This window comes from Etheostoma spectabile, chromosome 18 (assembly GCF_008692095.1).
Source record: "Etheostoma spectabile isolate EspeVRDwgs_2016 chromosome 18, UIUC_Espe_1.0, whole genome shotgun sequence".
In the NCBI taxonomy this organism is placed as follows: domain Eukaryota; kingdom Metazoa; phylum Chordata; class Actinopteri; order Perciformes; family Percidae; genus Etheostoma; species Etheostoma spectabile.
The window spans coordinates 3916501-3931156 of NC_045750.1; the positions used below are offsets into that span (position 1 = coordinate 3916501).

General features: G+C 43.7%; 1 protein-coding gene across 1 annotated transcript; it reads right to left on the bottom strand.

Annotated features, from left to right (window-relative positions):
* Positions 1–8742: 8742 nt before the first annotated feature.
* LOC116706819 (uncharacterized) lies at positions 8743–11968 on the bottom strand. The gene is made up of 4 exons (XM_032543860.1): positions 11577–11968; positions 10357–10668; positions 9599–9868; positions 8743–9451 (listed from the first exon to the last, which is right to left on the bottom strand). Exons 1-3 carry the CDS (start codon positions 11635–11637, stop codon positions 9618–9620), a joined length of 624 nt encoding a protein of 207 aa, XP_032399751.1. The 5' UTR covers positions 11638–11968; the 3' UTR covers positions 8743–9451; positions 9599–9617.
* Between the last annotated feature and the right edge of the window lie 2688 nt (positions 11969–14656).

The following is a 14656-nucleotide window of genomic DNA, read 5'->3' on the forward strand; positions in this document are numbered from 1 at the left end:
GACTATCCGTCCGATCTTTTAAAGATCATTTTTGGGGTGTTCTAGGCTCTCATTTCCGACAGAACAGCCCTGACTCGAAAGGGGAGAGAGGGGGGACCGGCCTGCAGAGAGGGCTGGAGGTCTGAGCCAAACTACTGGTCGCTGCGTTGAGGACTAAGCCTCCCCACATGGGCTTGTGCTTCTCCAGATGAGCTACCCAGGCGCCCAAATCAGAGCTTTCTGTTTTACAACTAAAACAACTTTTGAGTTTACACCTTCCACCAAAAAAAGTTCCTTCCCGAGTTTTGCTTTTTTTCAACATTATTATCGCTTTTTCCAAGATTTTTGTCACTTTTTCAGTGTTGTGGGTGCCTTTTTGACATTTTTATTGTTGACATTTTTAGCGCTTATTTCAACGGCCCATTTTTTATGCCAAAAAAAAACAAAAACTGAACTCAAAACGGGTCAAATTTGACCCAAGGACAACATGAGGGTTAAAGAAATGCCAATAAACCAGAGCATGTTTTCCTCCCATCCTAGAACGCTCCTCGGACTAGCCAGACCCCCCTCCACAGCGCTGGGACTACCTTACTTCTCACTTTGCTCCCGTCATGATTACTACAGCCAGTAGAGGGCCCCACTATCAACACTAGTTAAAGTCCTAATTGCTGCTTTAAAAAAAACAACCTATGGGAGTGTTTTTCTCTCTAAAAAATGACATAATGATGAACTTAAGGTAATTATTCTATAAAATATAACGCAACACTTGATACCAAACGTTGTTAAAACACATTCCAAGACTAAAAGCGATATAAATATTCACATTATTACAAAACAACAGTATAATTTATACTGTTTATTGATCCCCAGTGGGGAAATTACAGTTTACACTCTGTTTGTTAGTCTCTACACACAGGTCTGAAATACACACACGCTCAGATGCATGCACATGCACAAATGGAGAGATGTCAGAGTGAGTGGGCTGCCAGCTGAACCAGCACCCTGAGCGGTTGGGTGGGGGGGGGGGGGGGGGGGTACGGTGCCTTGCTCAAGGGCACCTGGCAGTGCCCAGGAGGTGAAGTGGCATCTCTCTAGCTACCAATCCCCACTCCGTGCTTTAGGTCCATACGGGGACTTAAACCGACAACCCTCCGGTTCCCCACCCAGCTCCCTACAGACTGAGCTACTGCCATACTGTCCATATGGGGACTTAAACCAGCAACCCTCCAGTTACCACCCCAAGTAGAGAGAAACACTGTGTATCTTAGCTCGGCACCAGAGGAGAACATACTCTCCGTTGTATTTTTTGTACAGCGGTAATGTCAGAAAAGCTCTGGGCTCAGCTCTTAACCAACACTGATTAATAATTTATGGCTCATCCCATTATGCCACTTTACACAGTTCAAAGGCGGCACATTTGCATCCCAATTTGTTCACTCTGGTATAAAGACACGCTCAGCCTCTTTGCATCAGTATTTCTCTTATAAATGGAATTTGGGACGGTCTGTCCTCACATCAGCGAATAAAGAAGATTAAAGTGCGGGCATCCTGCGTTCCTTCCCCCCCCCCCCCCTCCATCTCCAGCTCGGCCTCGGGACTTTGATGTGTCCCGTGATGCTTCTGAGGAAGACAGACATGAAATACAGGGGAGTGACATCCAGGGAAAAGGACTGGATGCGTATATCAGGATTTGTAAAGAGGGTTTCTATTCTGTTGATGAAAAAGAAACAAATACTCATATAGATCTAGACACTTTTACAAATCCTTTCTTATATTTCAACACAACTTTTCGTCACTAGTCCTACATAATGTCCTCGTACCTAATCATCACCCGCAGAAATTTATAAAAAAATTCAAAATTTAAATAAATAAATTCAAAATTTAAATAAATTCAAAAACCGGAAAACTTGGAAGTGATGGTGGTGGTAAATATTCGTGAAAAGGACAACTTTGTAAACGGGCAACACTGATTTTGATAAACAACTAAACACGTTCCACACTCGACCTTTAAACACAGTTTAAGGTTGTTCAAAACTTTTTATATCATTGAATTTGTATTAAATGATGCACAGGATATCAAAAATATCATTTGATTGAATGGTGCATACATATAGAAATCTTGGAGGATGTGGATTTGAATATTTTAAAATATGATACTTTGAGACGGTGTGGAATAAAGATGATTTTAAACAACTGAAAGGGCAGTGAAATGGAAAAAAAGGGTTAAACGGGTGTTGTTAAGGGTGTTAAAGGGTAAAAGATCTGCCCAAACACACGTCTCTTCAACGCCTCGACATTAATTTCCATTTCATAAACTTCACTTTTGTGTTCCAATTTGTTTTTGCGCAGACAAAAGGAGTCTTTCCTTGAAAAGAATAAAGGTTAACACTTTTCTTCCCAAAATAAGAAAAATCGACAAGAACAACAAAGCAACAGGAGGTAAGTTGAGAACCGCACCGTTACCATCCGGCTGAAAGGAGGCCGAGCTGCATTAAATGTCACTGCATGCATCTGCTTTCTTACAAATGACTATTGATTGTGAGCCTGACACATTCGGCCCCAAACTCCATTCATGCACCTTTTTTGGGTTTCCAAACTGTTTTTAGGGCGATAACGCTTTTGTTTGCTTCTGGCGCGCCGCCTGTTTTTTGCGAATCCCTCCACATCGTCAGTATCCGGGCAGATATGTACAGTCTGCCCGTCTCATTTCAATTGGCCTCCATCTGTTTTGTTCATCCATGAAAAGGTCTATTATGATCCTTTGCTCTTTGTACAAATGGACTACTAAGCGGATAGGGACCCCCCCCTCCCCCCTACCCACTCTCCCCTCTATCTTCATTGACACCCCCCACTCCCTGAAACATTAGCCCTGGATTCCAAGGAGCTCGTCCTGCTTGTGCTTTAATTATCCAGCGCCGGCGGAGGATCTTAATTTTAACGAGTTTTTAAAAGCTCCGTCTTTAGATTCGCTGCAGAAAAGAAAAGCAGCGAGGGTGGAGGGAGGGAGGGAGGGTTCTTTATTAACCCTACAGTGACTAGCTAATGTGATTGAAGTGGAACCACCTGGCGGGGGGAACTGTATAGTCAGCTGCCACTGAAGGCCGGCGAATGGGGAGGACCAGGTGCTGCGCTCCAGCCTCTTAATTGTTGCCATGTAATAGCTTGCTTCAGTGCACAGTACGGCTTGGGGCTAGGATTAAAAAAAGCTGTTGCTGCTATAGCGAGTACACAGAAGTCCATTTTCTTTCACTATACTACACTGCACCCCCCCCTCCGCCTCTTTTAACCACCCCACCCACCCATCCACACACACGCACACACACACACACACACACACACACACACACACCACACACACACACACACACACATACAGAGACAGACACTCCTTCAGTTGTAATGAAAGAAAAAGGAAAGGGACTCAGGGAGGAAGGGATAATTGGAGGCCAGGAGTGCTGTTTTTATTTGGTTACGTGGCTCGAGGAGGATATGTGAAGTGAACAGCCACCGTGACCGGGGGTTTGGATGCGTCTCTGTCTGCTGCTGGATGACAACAGGCAGCCGGATGGAGCCGAATGTCTGCCTTCAGCACATCTAGTCTACCATTGACAGAACGTCCTCCACAGCGCTGCAAAAGAGGGACCGGCTAGTCCACACAGTATTCTGGGATGGGAGAAAAACGAGCTCTGGGGTATGGCCTTTTCATTGAACCAATCACAATCGTCTTGGGTGCCGGATGGAACAACGGTGCCTCTGCTACATAGCCTCGGAACTTGTTTTGGTGGAACATGTGCTCGTTAAAAAGTTGATTTAAGTTGTACAAGGGAAAACTCCGATTGGACAGATAGCTGTCTGGATTTACCCTGCAGAGATCTGAGGAGCAGGTAACCATAGTCCTTAGAAATCCACCGGAGGTTGGAATGAAACACGGCACCCAAACTATCCCGTCAATTAAACGGCGTCAATATAGACTACAGCGCAGCGTACTCCTGAACTCTGAGAGCCACAGAGGGCCAAACCTTAGCCCGGAAACAAAGTGCACCAGTAATTCTTTAACTACGACAACATGTTGTCACTACCAACTCGTCACACACCGTCGCTTGGTCCGGACCAAGAAACATCACTTTTTAATGTGCTAGGTTGTCCGATAGACTCTAACCAGTGGTTAACAGTCGTTTACCTGCACAGCCATAACCGGGTCTTACTCCGGTTACGTGAGGTAAGGGGGTCAGCCTCTCCTCTCTGAGCGTAGCTCCTATGGCGCCATTTTCATGCTACAAAGCACTCACCCGCCGTTAGCGTTCCATTGACTCCCATTCATTTTTACGCCACTTTGACAGTGACAGTGAATAACTTTACATCTGAAGCGTTTAAAGACTCAATTTGTATGTTGTTTATTTCTAAAGAAACACAACAAACGGCTCCATCACCTTGTAGCTCACGTTATGGCTCCGTAGCAGATGTTTTTGTGAAAATAGGCGTCGACGATTGTGTCATGACTTACTGTCGCATCGCCGACAAATCACCGTATTGTCAGGAGAAGCTCGCAGACAGTTTGGGCTTCCATTAGCTGTTTAGCTTTAATTACTAATGTTAACTAGCATGTTAGTTAGCAGTAATAAGCTTGTGTCTATGTTAATGTGTTAATGTATTTTAAGAAAGAACATTTATTTATTTAGAAACTTGGTGTCCTTAAAGGTTGAATCTTTCCTAATTATTTAAATTAAGGCATTAAGATCAATTTCCAAAAGACTTTTTAGTCAACTTTACTGGTTCATAAACTTATGAGCACCACTGTACTTGGGTTAGGTTCAGGAAAAGATGGTTTGGGTTGAAATGAGAATGATTAAAAAAAAAGTTAAATGCTAAAATGAATGTTAATAGTTAAACAGTCAATGTAAAAAAAGTCAACATTGACTTAGGTTTCACATGGGACGTGTTGCTGCTATCTGTCTTTTTTATTGCTTGAATAACAGTTATGGAGTCATTATTTTTAATCTTAACTTTGTGATTCGGTATCTGTGAAATGTGTTGTTTTAATAAACCTTTACTTCCTTCCTTTTCCATTTGATAAACTAGTGATTTGGAACGTAAAACTTAACTGTCTTTCCGTCCTCTTTTGTCTCCGTCACGGTGTGATGAAAACTGAACGGATGTATTTCTCAGCAGTGGCTGTATTGTACGGAGTGGATCTGCTATTTCCGCATGGATTCAGTTTGAAGCGTGAGTGCTCGGACAGACTGGAGATGTAACATAATCTCCCTGAGAGCGTGGCCGCAGGTGGAGCTGATGCAGCGAGGAGGATCAGTGGGAGGAGTGCTGAGTGCTGCTGCGTTCAGGGACCTTCCGCCTCCCCGCTGCACCGGCTGCCAGGTAACCGTCCACAGGGCCCGACCGACCTGATCTCCTGCGGGACCCCGGGGACCCGAGGAGGGGCCTGGCTGGGACCGAAGCAGCAGCAGCAGGATTATTCTACTTACAGACAACAGAACAACACGGGGGCATGGCAACCATTTGTTATTGTAAATTAGTAACTTCTAATACTTTATTTTTTATTTTCTTCATTGATTAGATGATCCCTCTAGAAAAAATTACAACCTAAAAATATAAAGTAATAATGAAACAATACAGATATAAACAGCACATTCTTACAGGGGTGGAAGTAAAATAGCAACACAGCTCTGTAGAAATAAGTAACCCCCCCCCCCCCCCCCACACACACACACACCCCTTTCCTGTCTTCAAGCTGTCCGGTCAATTAAAGGCCATAAAAGACTCAAAAATAAGACAGAAGTCCTGCATTCAAGATTTCACTGAAGTAAAAGTACAAAAGAATAAGCAACAAAATACTTAAAGTATTAAAGTAAAACCATTTTTTGGGCTGAATGTTGGTTTTGAATATTTAAGTCAATCAGGGACACTTATTAAACTCTCCACACCCCCACATATCTCTTAATATAAAGTGAATAAACACTAGTTAATAACTTTTTTTTTTGATATTATTTTTTAGGCATTTCCACCTTTAATCACTGGAACGGAGACGGGGGGGACATGTAGGAATAACTGTTAGACGGATTCGAGTCCTGGGCCTCTGTGTGGAGGAATAAACCCTTTACATGTGGGCGCGCGCTCCACCGACTGAGCTAACCGGGCGCGCTAGTGAATAACATTTTTACACAGAACATGTTAGGTGAACGTTGATGGAAAGCAGCACACACAAAGCTTCATTTCAAGGTTTTAAAAAAATTTAAAAAACTGAGATTTAATGCAGCTCCTTTCAGAGCGTCTCTCCTCTTGTTCTCCGGGAGCCAGTGGCAGAGCTCAAACTCCAATCTGCTGCAATTTTGAGTTCTCTCCGAAAGCACTTCTGTCACGTCGTGCAAAGTGCAATAAGAAATTCATCTCCCCGCCTGCTGTGTGACACACATGAGAGCATTTAATCAGAGAGTGCAGCAAAAAACCAGGAGAGGAGGAAAGACAAACAAAGGAGAATAACAAGACTGAAATCGAACTTTAAATCCTCTCGTTCGACCTCTGAATCGTCCGTCACTCATATTCGTCAGTGTTTACAAATCTTGCAGCTTAATACTCCCGAGCTGCTCCATCCTGCCAGTGCTCAGCTGTCTTTGAGGGGAATGTATCTATAAAATGTCTCAGGGAGCCGTCTCTCCATTTGACAGCCCTTTGGGAGAACAAAGGCTCAGTGCTAATGCAGCACAAATCAACCGCCTGCTTTTCTATTGAGCAACGTGCCAAGACGCACGGGCTTTTAATACCGATGCCGGCCCCGCGAGGGAATCGTCTTCAAAGCCTAATGCAAAGTGAGTCATCCACCGCCCGTCTCATATTAAGTCCCCCTTTAATTTAGCCCCCTTTGGTTCATTATTTGCGATTGTGTTTTACCCATCTGAGCCGCTGTCAACAATCAAAAAAATGTGTAAAGAAGAAAAGGGCCGTTTGAGTGATCGACCTAAAAAGCACAGCAGCCCAGGAAAATGTGGGGCGACACGGGGGTGGGGGTGGGGGTGGGGGGTGCAGCCATCTGTGACCCTCGCACCTCGCCAACCACCGACAACCAGCAGGTCCCATGTGCCTGCCTGGTGTCACCCTCTTGTTGCTGTTTTGTTGTTGTTATTTATTTACAGGAGCAGTCAGAGGAGATGAGCGAGGGGAGAGCTTTGCCTCGGGTGCCAGAAGCAGCCAGGGAGCTCTCGTGTGTGTGTGTGTGTGTGTGTATGTGTATGTGTATGTGTATGTGTGAGTGTGAGTGTGTGTGTGTGTGTGTGTGTGTGTGTGTGAGATTGCGATTTTGGGTGATTTGGCACCAGCGTGGCGTCCAGCGGAGCGCTGGTCCAGCCAGGGGACAGAGGGATAGCGGGGCCAGGCCATCTGTGGGACAGACATGGTAGACGTCTCCCAGGTTGTCTCTCTCTGTCTCAAACGGTGCCAAGAAGTGATGGCATTGACGCTGATTTTAAATCTCAACCAGATCCACCTTTAGTCCAACTGTTCTGAGGAGTAGGTGGGGGGGGAGGGGGGTAACGTTTACTGTTGTTACTCTACTCGTTACCCTCACTCTAATTTTACTTGTACATTTCAGGTCGAGGCTGTGTTCCAACATTTATAAGATTTTAAAATTAGGCCCTATGTTTCCACTTTTCATAAAGTTGCATCAGATTTGATCCCTCTTTCTCCGAGTTTGGTTGCCAATTACACCCCAGCTATTATCCAGTAGCAATGGACTACAGAAGGAATGTAACCCTAACCCTCACAAAGGGCCTAATTTTAAAAAGAATCTTAGCAATGTGGGAAAACAGGGCCTACTTTTCAATGAAAACAAATGTTTAGGGCTGTGGGACTACTGGGCTGTGGGACCATAGGGCTGTGGGACCATTGGGCTGTGGGAACACTGGGCTGTGGGACCATAGGGCTATGGGAACACTGGGCTGTGGGACCATTGGGCTGTGGGAACACTGGGCTGTGGGAACACTGGGCTGTGGGACCATAGGGCTGTGGGACCATAGGGCTGTGGGAACATAGGGCTGTGGGACCATTGGGCTGTGGGACCACTGGGCTGTGGGAACATAGGGCTGTGGGACCATTGGGCTGTGGGAACACTGGGCTGTGGGAACACTGGGCTGTGGGAACACTGGGCTGTGGGACCATTGGGCTGTGGGACCATTGGGCTGTGGGACCATAGGGCTGTGGGAACACTGGGCTGTGGGACCATTGGGCTGTGGGACCATAGGGCTGTGGGACCATAGGGCTGTGGGACCATAGGGCTGTGGGAACACTGGGCTGTGGGACCATAGGGCTGTGGGACCATAGGGCTGTGGGAACACTGGGCTGTGGGACCATTGGGCTGACCCTGAGGCAATAGAGTTGTCTTGCAGTGACAGACCTATCTAAAAGAAGGGTGCCAGGGGAGGATACCCCCTAACCCCCCTACAGAGGTCCGGCCGTACCCCCAATACCCTGATCCTTGGACTTTTTGATTTTTTTGCTTGTTAACTCTTTGATATGTTTGCTCTCTTGGTTTTGACCATTGGCTCACTCATGACACCAAAGCTTGTGCAACTTCCCCATTAAGGTACTAAACTGATCCTGCGTGCCTGCTTTTGGGTCCTTCCCTTGTTGCCTGTTTTCCCTGGCCATATGTGGAAATGAAAGTTGATCGAAATCACTTCCTCTGTATACTGAGGGGCAAAACTGTTGCAGCTTTAAAAAAAACAGTCAATCTCAAACTCACACATTTTGAAACCAGAGGAAAATGTGGAAAACGATTATATTTCATTGTTGTTGCACAGAGTACAGGTACTGAGACCATGACATGCATTTCAAGTGAAATAATAAAACATGCAGAGTAATGCACATATAGTATTACATAATATATAGAATAAACAGTAGGGGGAAGATATGAAAACGCTATATAAAGAATGGACATGTGCAGCAATAACAGTCGGCAGCACAGGTATAAGTATAAAATATATAGAGCAGGTTATTGCTAATATAAGACATGTGCAGCAGTATAAGTATAAAATATATAGAGCAGGTTATTGCTAATATAAGACATGTGCAGCAGTATAAGTATAAAATATAGTAATAGGTGTAAGTACAATAATGCTAAACTAAGACAAGATGTACAGAATAAACGACTAGAATGATATGAATATTGTGTCTCTTTGTCCAGCTCAGACTAAAATAGAAACAGCTCGGCACAGAAAACCCATTCAGTCATCCATCAACGTATCATTTTGTTATCTACTCATGTAAAATATGATGATCAGTGGAGTCAGACAGAGATAGAAGATTGCAACGTTTTCATAGGTCACTGTACCTTCATCATCCCGCTACCTTCTGGTGTGTAATTGTTGTTTTCAGATGTTGTGTTGTCTCTTCTGATGTCATTTATTTCCTGTTGTCTAGGCTGAGTCCTTTGCAGGTGGAGATAATGTAGTTGTTGCAACGTCACCTTGAACACAACACAACTGATCAGAAATATACACTTTTGTACACACAAAAAAATACGGACTGTAGAAATATTAAAACTTCAGATCTAAACAAATACTTAGTGTAATTATCCATGAAGTGGATTTGAAACAGCTCTTCATATTCTCACCTGGTTTCTCACTGGAGGACTAAGGACGGATGAAGGGGAACAGGTGCGCGGTTTCACTGTCACTGGGAGTCACTTTACATTTCAGTAACTCGGAATACTTCGGCCTAAGGCGAGATGGTGTGAAAATGGCTACAGTGGCTGAACAGGAACTCCGTGTTGCCCCCACATCAGTCTCACCATAGCGCCAGCTCACGGTGTGGTAACAATTAGAAGAATATGCCGACACCGAGCAGACCAAGGTGACCTCGTCATCCTTCTGCTGTTCAGTCACTGGAGAAGATGTCGAGAGAAAGACAACAAGAGTAAAAAGAACTTCATCAATGTAATTGTAACGCTAGGGAATGTTTGCTTGTGAACTATTAACTCGTCGTGATGATGTACAAGTACTTTCGGGGCGTGGATAGAGTAAGAGCACGGAGACAGCTTCCACTGTGTAACTTGGTCCATTTCTTTAACGACACTTTCCCTCAGCATAGAACAACTCGAGACTCCTAACAAACATGCTTCAGCGTCTCATCGTATCCCTCCGCCAACCAGGGTAAGCCTACATGTTAGATAGCTCCGTTGTTAAATCAAGGAATAGAATACACTATGAAGCTACAACTGATGGACATATTACTTATTTCAGTAACTCTACAAACAGTCATTTGTTAACTAAATATTCCCAAAATAAATCTCATCTCACATAATCATAATTATTGTAATGTTTTAATATATTGTTCTAAAAACCAGTTTGAAGACATGATGTAAATACTCACTGGTAACAACATGCAGAACAGTCACTGTGTCTTCACCATGCAGTTTCCCTGATCTGAAGTGGCCGCAATCGTAACGCCCGACATCGTCACGTTGGATGTTCTTAATGACCAGAGAACAGTTCTCCGTAACGCTGAGGCGGTCCGGTTTAGCTCGAATCTGCTTGTCTTCAAACAGCGTCTGTCCTTGGTTTCTTGGACTAACAAAGAACCAGATGACACCTTCACACGGATCCGGATCATCCATCCCATTCTCACAAGACAACGTGACTTCATCGCCAACTGCGACAATAGGGCCAAAAAATTTCCGAGCGGCTGTTGAAAATAATTAAGAAATGGGATGAATTAAAATACACAAAGGACCGTTATGTTCATAGTTAGTGTGACGATCATTTCAGATAAGTTTGGAAAGGTGGCTTGTGTTTGATTTCCATTAGTTCACTAAACTCGCCACCCCACTAACACAGAACCTTTCAGGAACGTTAGCTTTTGTTGATTTTTTTTACTTTTTATTAAAGCGATTTATTTTGCACATTCATTACCCACATTACATACTTCATATCACTATGCATCTTGCACTACATTTGCACTCTACATCCTTTATCTTTTTTTGTATTTTGTTTATTGTTTGTAAATTAAAGTTTGAAATCCCATTAAGTTTTCCTGTTCATTCATTCTTGCTAATATAATAATATAATTAATTCCTGCTAATGCATACTTACACACACACACACGCGCGCACACACCCGCTCGCACACACACGCACGCGCACTAATGATATGGGCGTTAGTTTTTTAAAGGTTAGGGGAACGTTCCCTGAAGATTAGGTTTGGTGTTTTGGTTGATCGTAAAGTTTGCTCAACGTTCTGGGAAAGTTACTTTTTGGTTACAGCGAAGGTTCCCAGAACGTTAGGAGAACGTTCCCTTAACGTTCTATAAAGGTTGCAAAGTTATGGAAATGTTCTGAGAACGTTAGGAGAACGTTCCCTTAACGTTCTGAGAACGTTAACGTTCTCCTAACGTTCCCTTAACGTTCTATAAAGGTTGCAAAGTTATGGAAATGTTCTGAGAACGTTAGGAGAACGTTCCCTTTACGTTCTCTAAAGGTTGCAAAGTTATGGGAATGTTCCCAGAACATTATGGAAACTTTCCGATTAACGTTCAGGGAACCAAACATTCTTAGCTGGGCACGTCACAAAAAAACAAAAACTGTCTTCTCTTACCTGCAAACTGGAGCAGCAGCATCAGAAATAAAGACATTCCAACCCATCTGGTCTGATCCATCGTGACTCTCTCTCGGCCTCACACTGGCGTCTGAAACATAAACACAGCATCTACTTCCTCACACTGAATGTGTTGGACCCTAACGGTCTATGGTTGGACCTTAAGGCAGAGACAGCGGGCAGTGCGGCGTTCAAAGGGTTAATGGCAAAATCCTAAAAACAGGAACAGGCAGAATACAGAACTGCGTTAAGCAATCCAGTGACATATGATATGATATGATAAGATGTATGGTGGAGGATCACTCTTTATGAGAATAGACAGCAGGATGGAGACGGATGACTTTCTCAGGTGGTACTTTCATTCACAGTTGTACCTTACTGAACAAACTCGTGGCAACAACACTTCCTCGTTCCCCTTCTTCCACATGACTGAACTAACCAATCAGAAGCGGGAACTGAGGTAAACGTGAGGGAATCAGAGAGGCAGATTCAACTGAACACCCTGACTGTTATGTAAATATGTAATTAATAATTGTGTAACATAAATATGGAAATGATTAACTGACTAAACATTGTAAATACATTTCTAGTAAATTAACTCAAATATAAATTATATTAAATTCTGACTCTTACAGCTTTCCAATCCAAATTAACTCCACTTCTAAACCTTACATAAGAATAAACTGAACAGGAATTAATGAACACAGGACAGGAGGAACACAAAGACTAAATACACAGGGTAACGGGTCAGGTGACACAAGGGCTGGGAAACAGGTGGAAACAGGTAGAAACAGTTGGAAACGGGTAAAAATAGGTGGGTAACAGGGGACGGGGGAAACGGTGTAAACAGTAAAACAGGGGAAACAGGTATGTAGAAACAGGTGGAAACAGGTAGAAACAGGTGTAAACTGTAGAAACAGGTGTAAACATGTAGAAACAGGTGGAAAAGGTAGAAACAGGTGTAAACAGTAGAAGACGGGAACATGTAGAAACAGGTGTAAACTGTAGAAACGGTGGAAACAGTACAACAGGTGTAACATGTAGAAGACAGGTGTAAACAGGAACAGGTGGACACTGTAAAACAGTAGAAACTGTGGAAAGGTTAGAACAGGTGGGAAACGGAACCGGAAACAGTAAACGGTAGAAACGGTGGGAAAGGTCGTCATAGAACCAGTGTAAAGGAACAGTGGAAAAGTAAACAGTAGAAAAGTGTAAAATAGAACGTGGGGGCATAAACAGTATTGAAACAGTTGTAAAACTAGTGGCCTAAACGTGTAAACAGTGAAACAGGTGGAATGGAAACAGTGGAACAGGTGAAACGTATCTGAAGTCTCTTTTATAGACCTTAGTGGTCCCCTAATACTGTATCTGAAGTCTCTTTTATATAGACCTTAGTGGTCCCTAATACTGTATCTGAAGTCACTTTTATATAGACCTTAGTGGTCCCTAATACTGTATCTGAAGTCTCTTTTATATAGACCTTAGTGGTCCCCTAATACTGTATCTGAAGTCTCTTTATATAGACCGTAGTGGTCCCCTAATACTGTATCTGAAGTCTCTTTTATATAGACCTAGTGGTCCCCTAATACTGTATCTGAAGTCTCTTTTATATAGACCTCAGTGGTCCCCTAATACTGTATCTGAAGTCTCTTTTATAGACCTTAGTGGTCCCCTAGTACAGTATCTGAAGTCTCTTTTATATAGACCTTAGTGGTCCCCTAATACTGTATCTGAAGTCTCTTTTATATAGACCTTAGTGGTCCCCTAATACTGTATCTGAAGTCTCTTTTATATAGACCTTAGTGGTCCCCTAATACTGTATCTGAAGTCTCTTTTATATAGACCTTAGTGGTCCCTAATACTGTATCTGAAGTCTCTTTTATATAGACCTTAGTGGTCCCTAATACTGTATCTGAAGTCTTATTCTCATAATTCAGCCTTGGTGCAGAATTCTAGCCACTAGTCCCACAATGAGCTTTCCTTAGTATTGCCATGTCTGAGTCTGTAGCTCTGGAGGAGGAGAGAGGGGGGGCAAGGTGGAAGCTGGGGGTGTGGCCTTGACCAACTGCCACTTTGCTCGTTTGAAAGCCATGATGTCTCTCTCTCCCATGGGCGGGCCAAATTTCCTGGGCGGGCAAAGCAGAGAAAGGGGAAGTAACCTCCAGGGTTTTTAAGCTTGGAGTGGAGTTTGTGTCCCGGTAGAAGTTATGCAGACAACATAAGATTTTCACATAGGGAACATTTGTGTCTCTGGAGTACTACCTATAGGGGCCGGTGTGTTAACCAAGCGGTGAAAAAACTGATCCTTTAAACAGACAAAAACCTTGGAAATAATCTGGCTCTTGGTAAGACATAATAATGATAGCAGTGGGTATAATGGAATGGCATGATGACCAGTGGCAATTATAGGAACAGTAAAGATAAAGAAGACAATAAAGGAACAATGAATGATAATTAGTAGCAGTGCAGGGCGTTAAACAGGACCACGGCGGCAGCTGCAACCACTATCCGGGTGCCACCACAATCCAAGGACAACTGTGGCGAGAAAGCGTAAGGACTCCCGGGAAGATGCCACGTTAGTAACATGCATGAATGGGACATAAATGCCAACAGATGGAGACAACTGAGCAGTGCAACGCCATATTGAACATTTTGGCCTGGTCGGCATAACATTTCCTAAGTATAGGAATTTCCAAAGTATAAAATTTAAAGTATAACATTTCCTAAGTATAAAATAGAAATGCGACCAAAAGGTCGACACCACGGTGCCTTTGCCCCTGCACATTAAGGAGCAGCAGTAGTGTGATGCTGCCGGTATCTTCGGGGGAGCAGAATGCTGATGTAGAGTGAGAGAATGTCCCCGAGGTTCAATTACTGAGCCACCACAGGTCCTCTTAGCCTTCATTAGCTGCCTGCTGGAGCAGACTCTCCCTCCACAGGCCCGGTGGAGGTCGTTGTATTGTGCCGAAACCTCGGGGAGATGCCTCTCTCTCTCTCTCTCTCTGTAATGATCACACAAAGAGCTTTCTCAGAACCCAGAGACGCTGCTGTGTGCTGTTATGTGGTTTGTTAATACAGCG

Coding starts and splice junctions, on each gene's coding strand:
- LOC116706819 (XM_032543860.1), bottom strand. CDS start 11,637: ATGGATCAGACCAGATGGGTTGGAATGTCTTTATTTCTGATGCTGCTG. Junction 10,669..11,576: donor GCTGCTGCTCCAGTTTGCAG/GTAAGAGAAGAC, acceptor TATTTTCAACAG/CCGCTCGGAAATTTTTTGGC. Junction 9,869..10,356: donor TGTTCTGCATGTTGTTACCA/GTGAGTATTTAC, acceptor CATCTTCTCCAG/TGACTGAACAGCAGAAGGAT.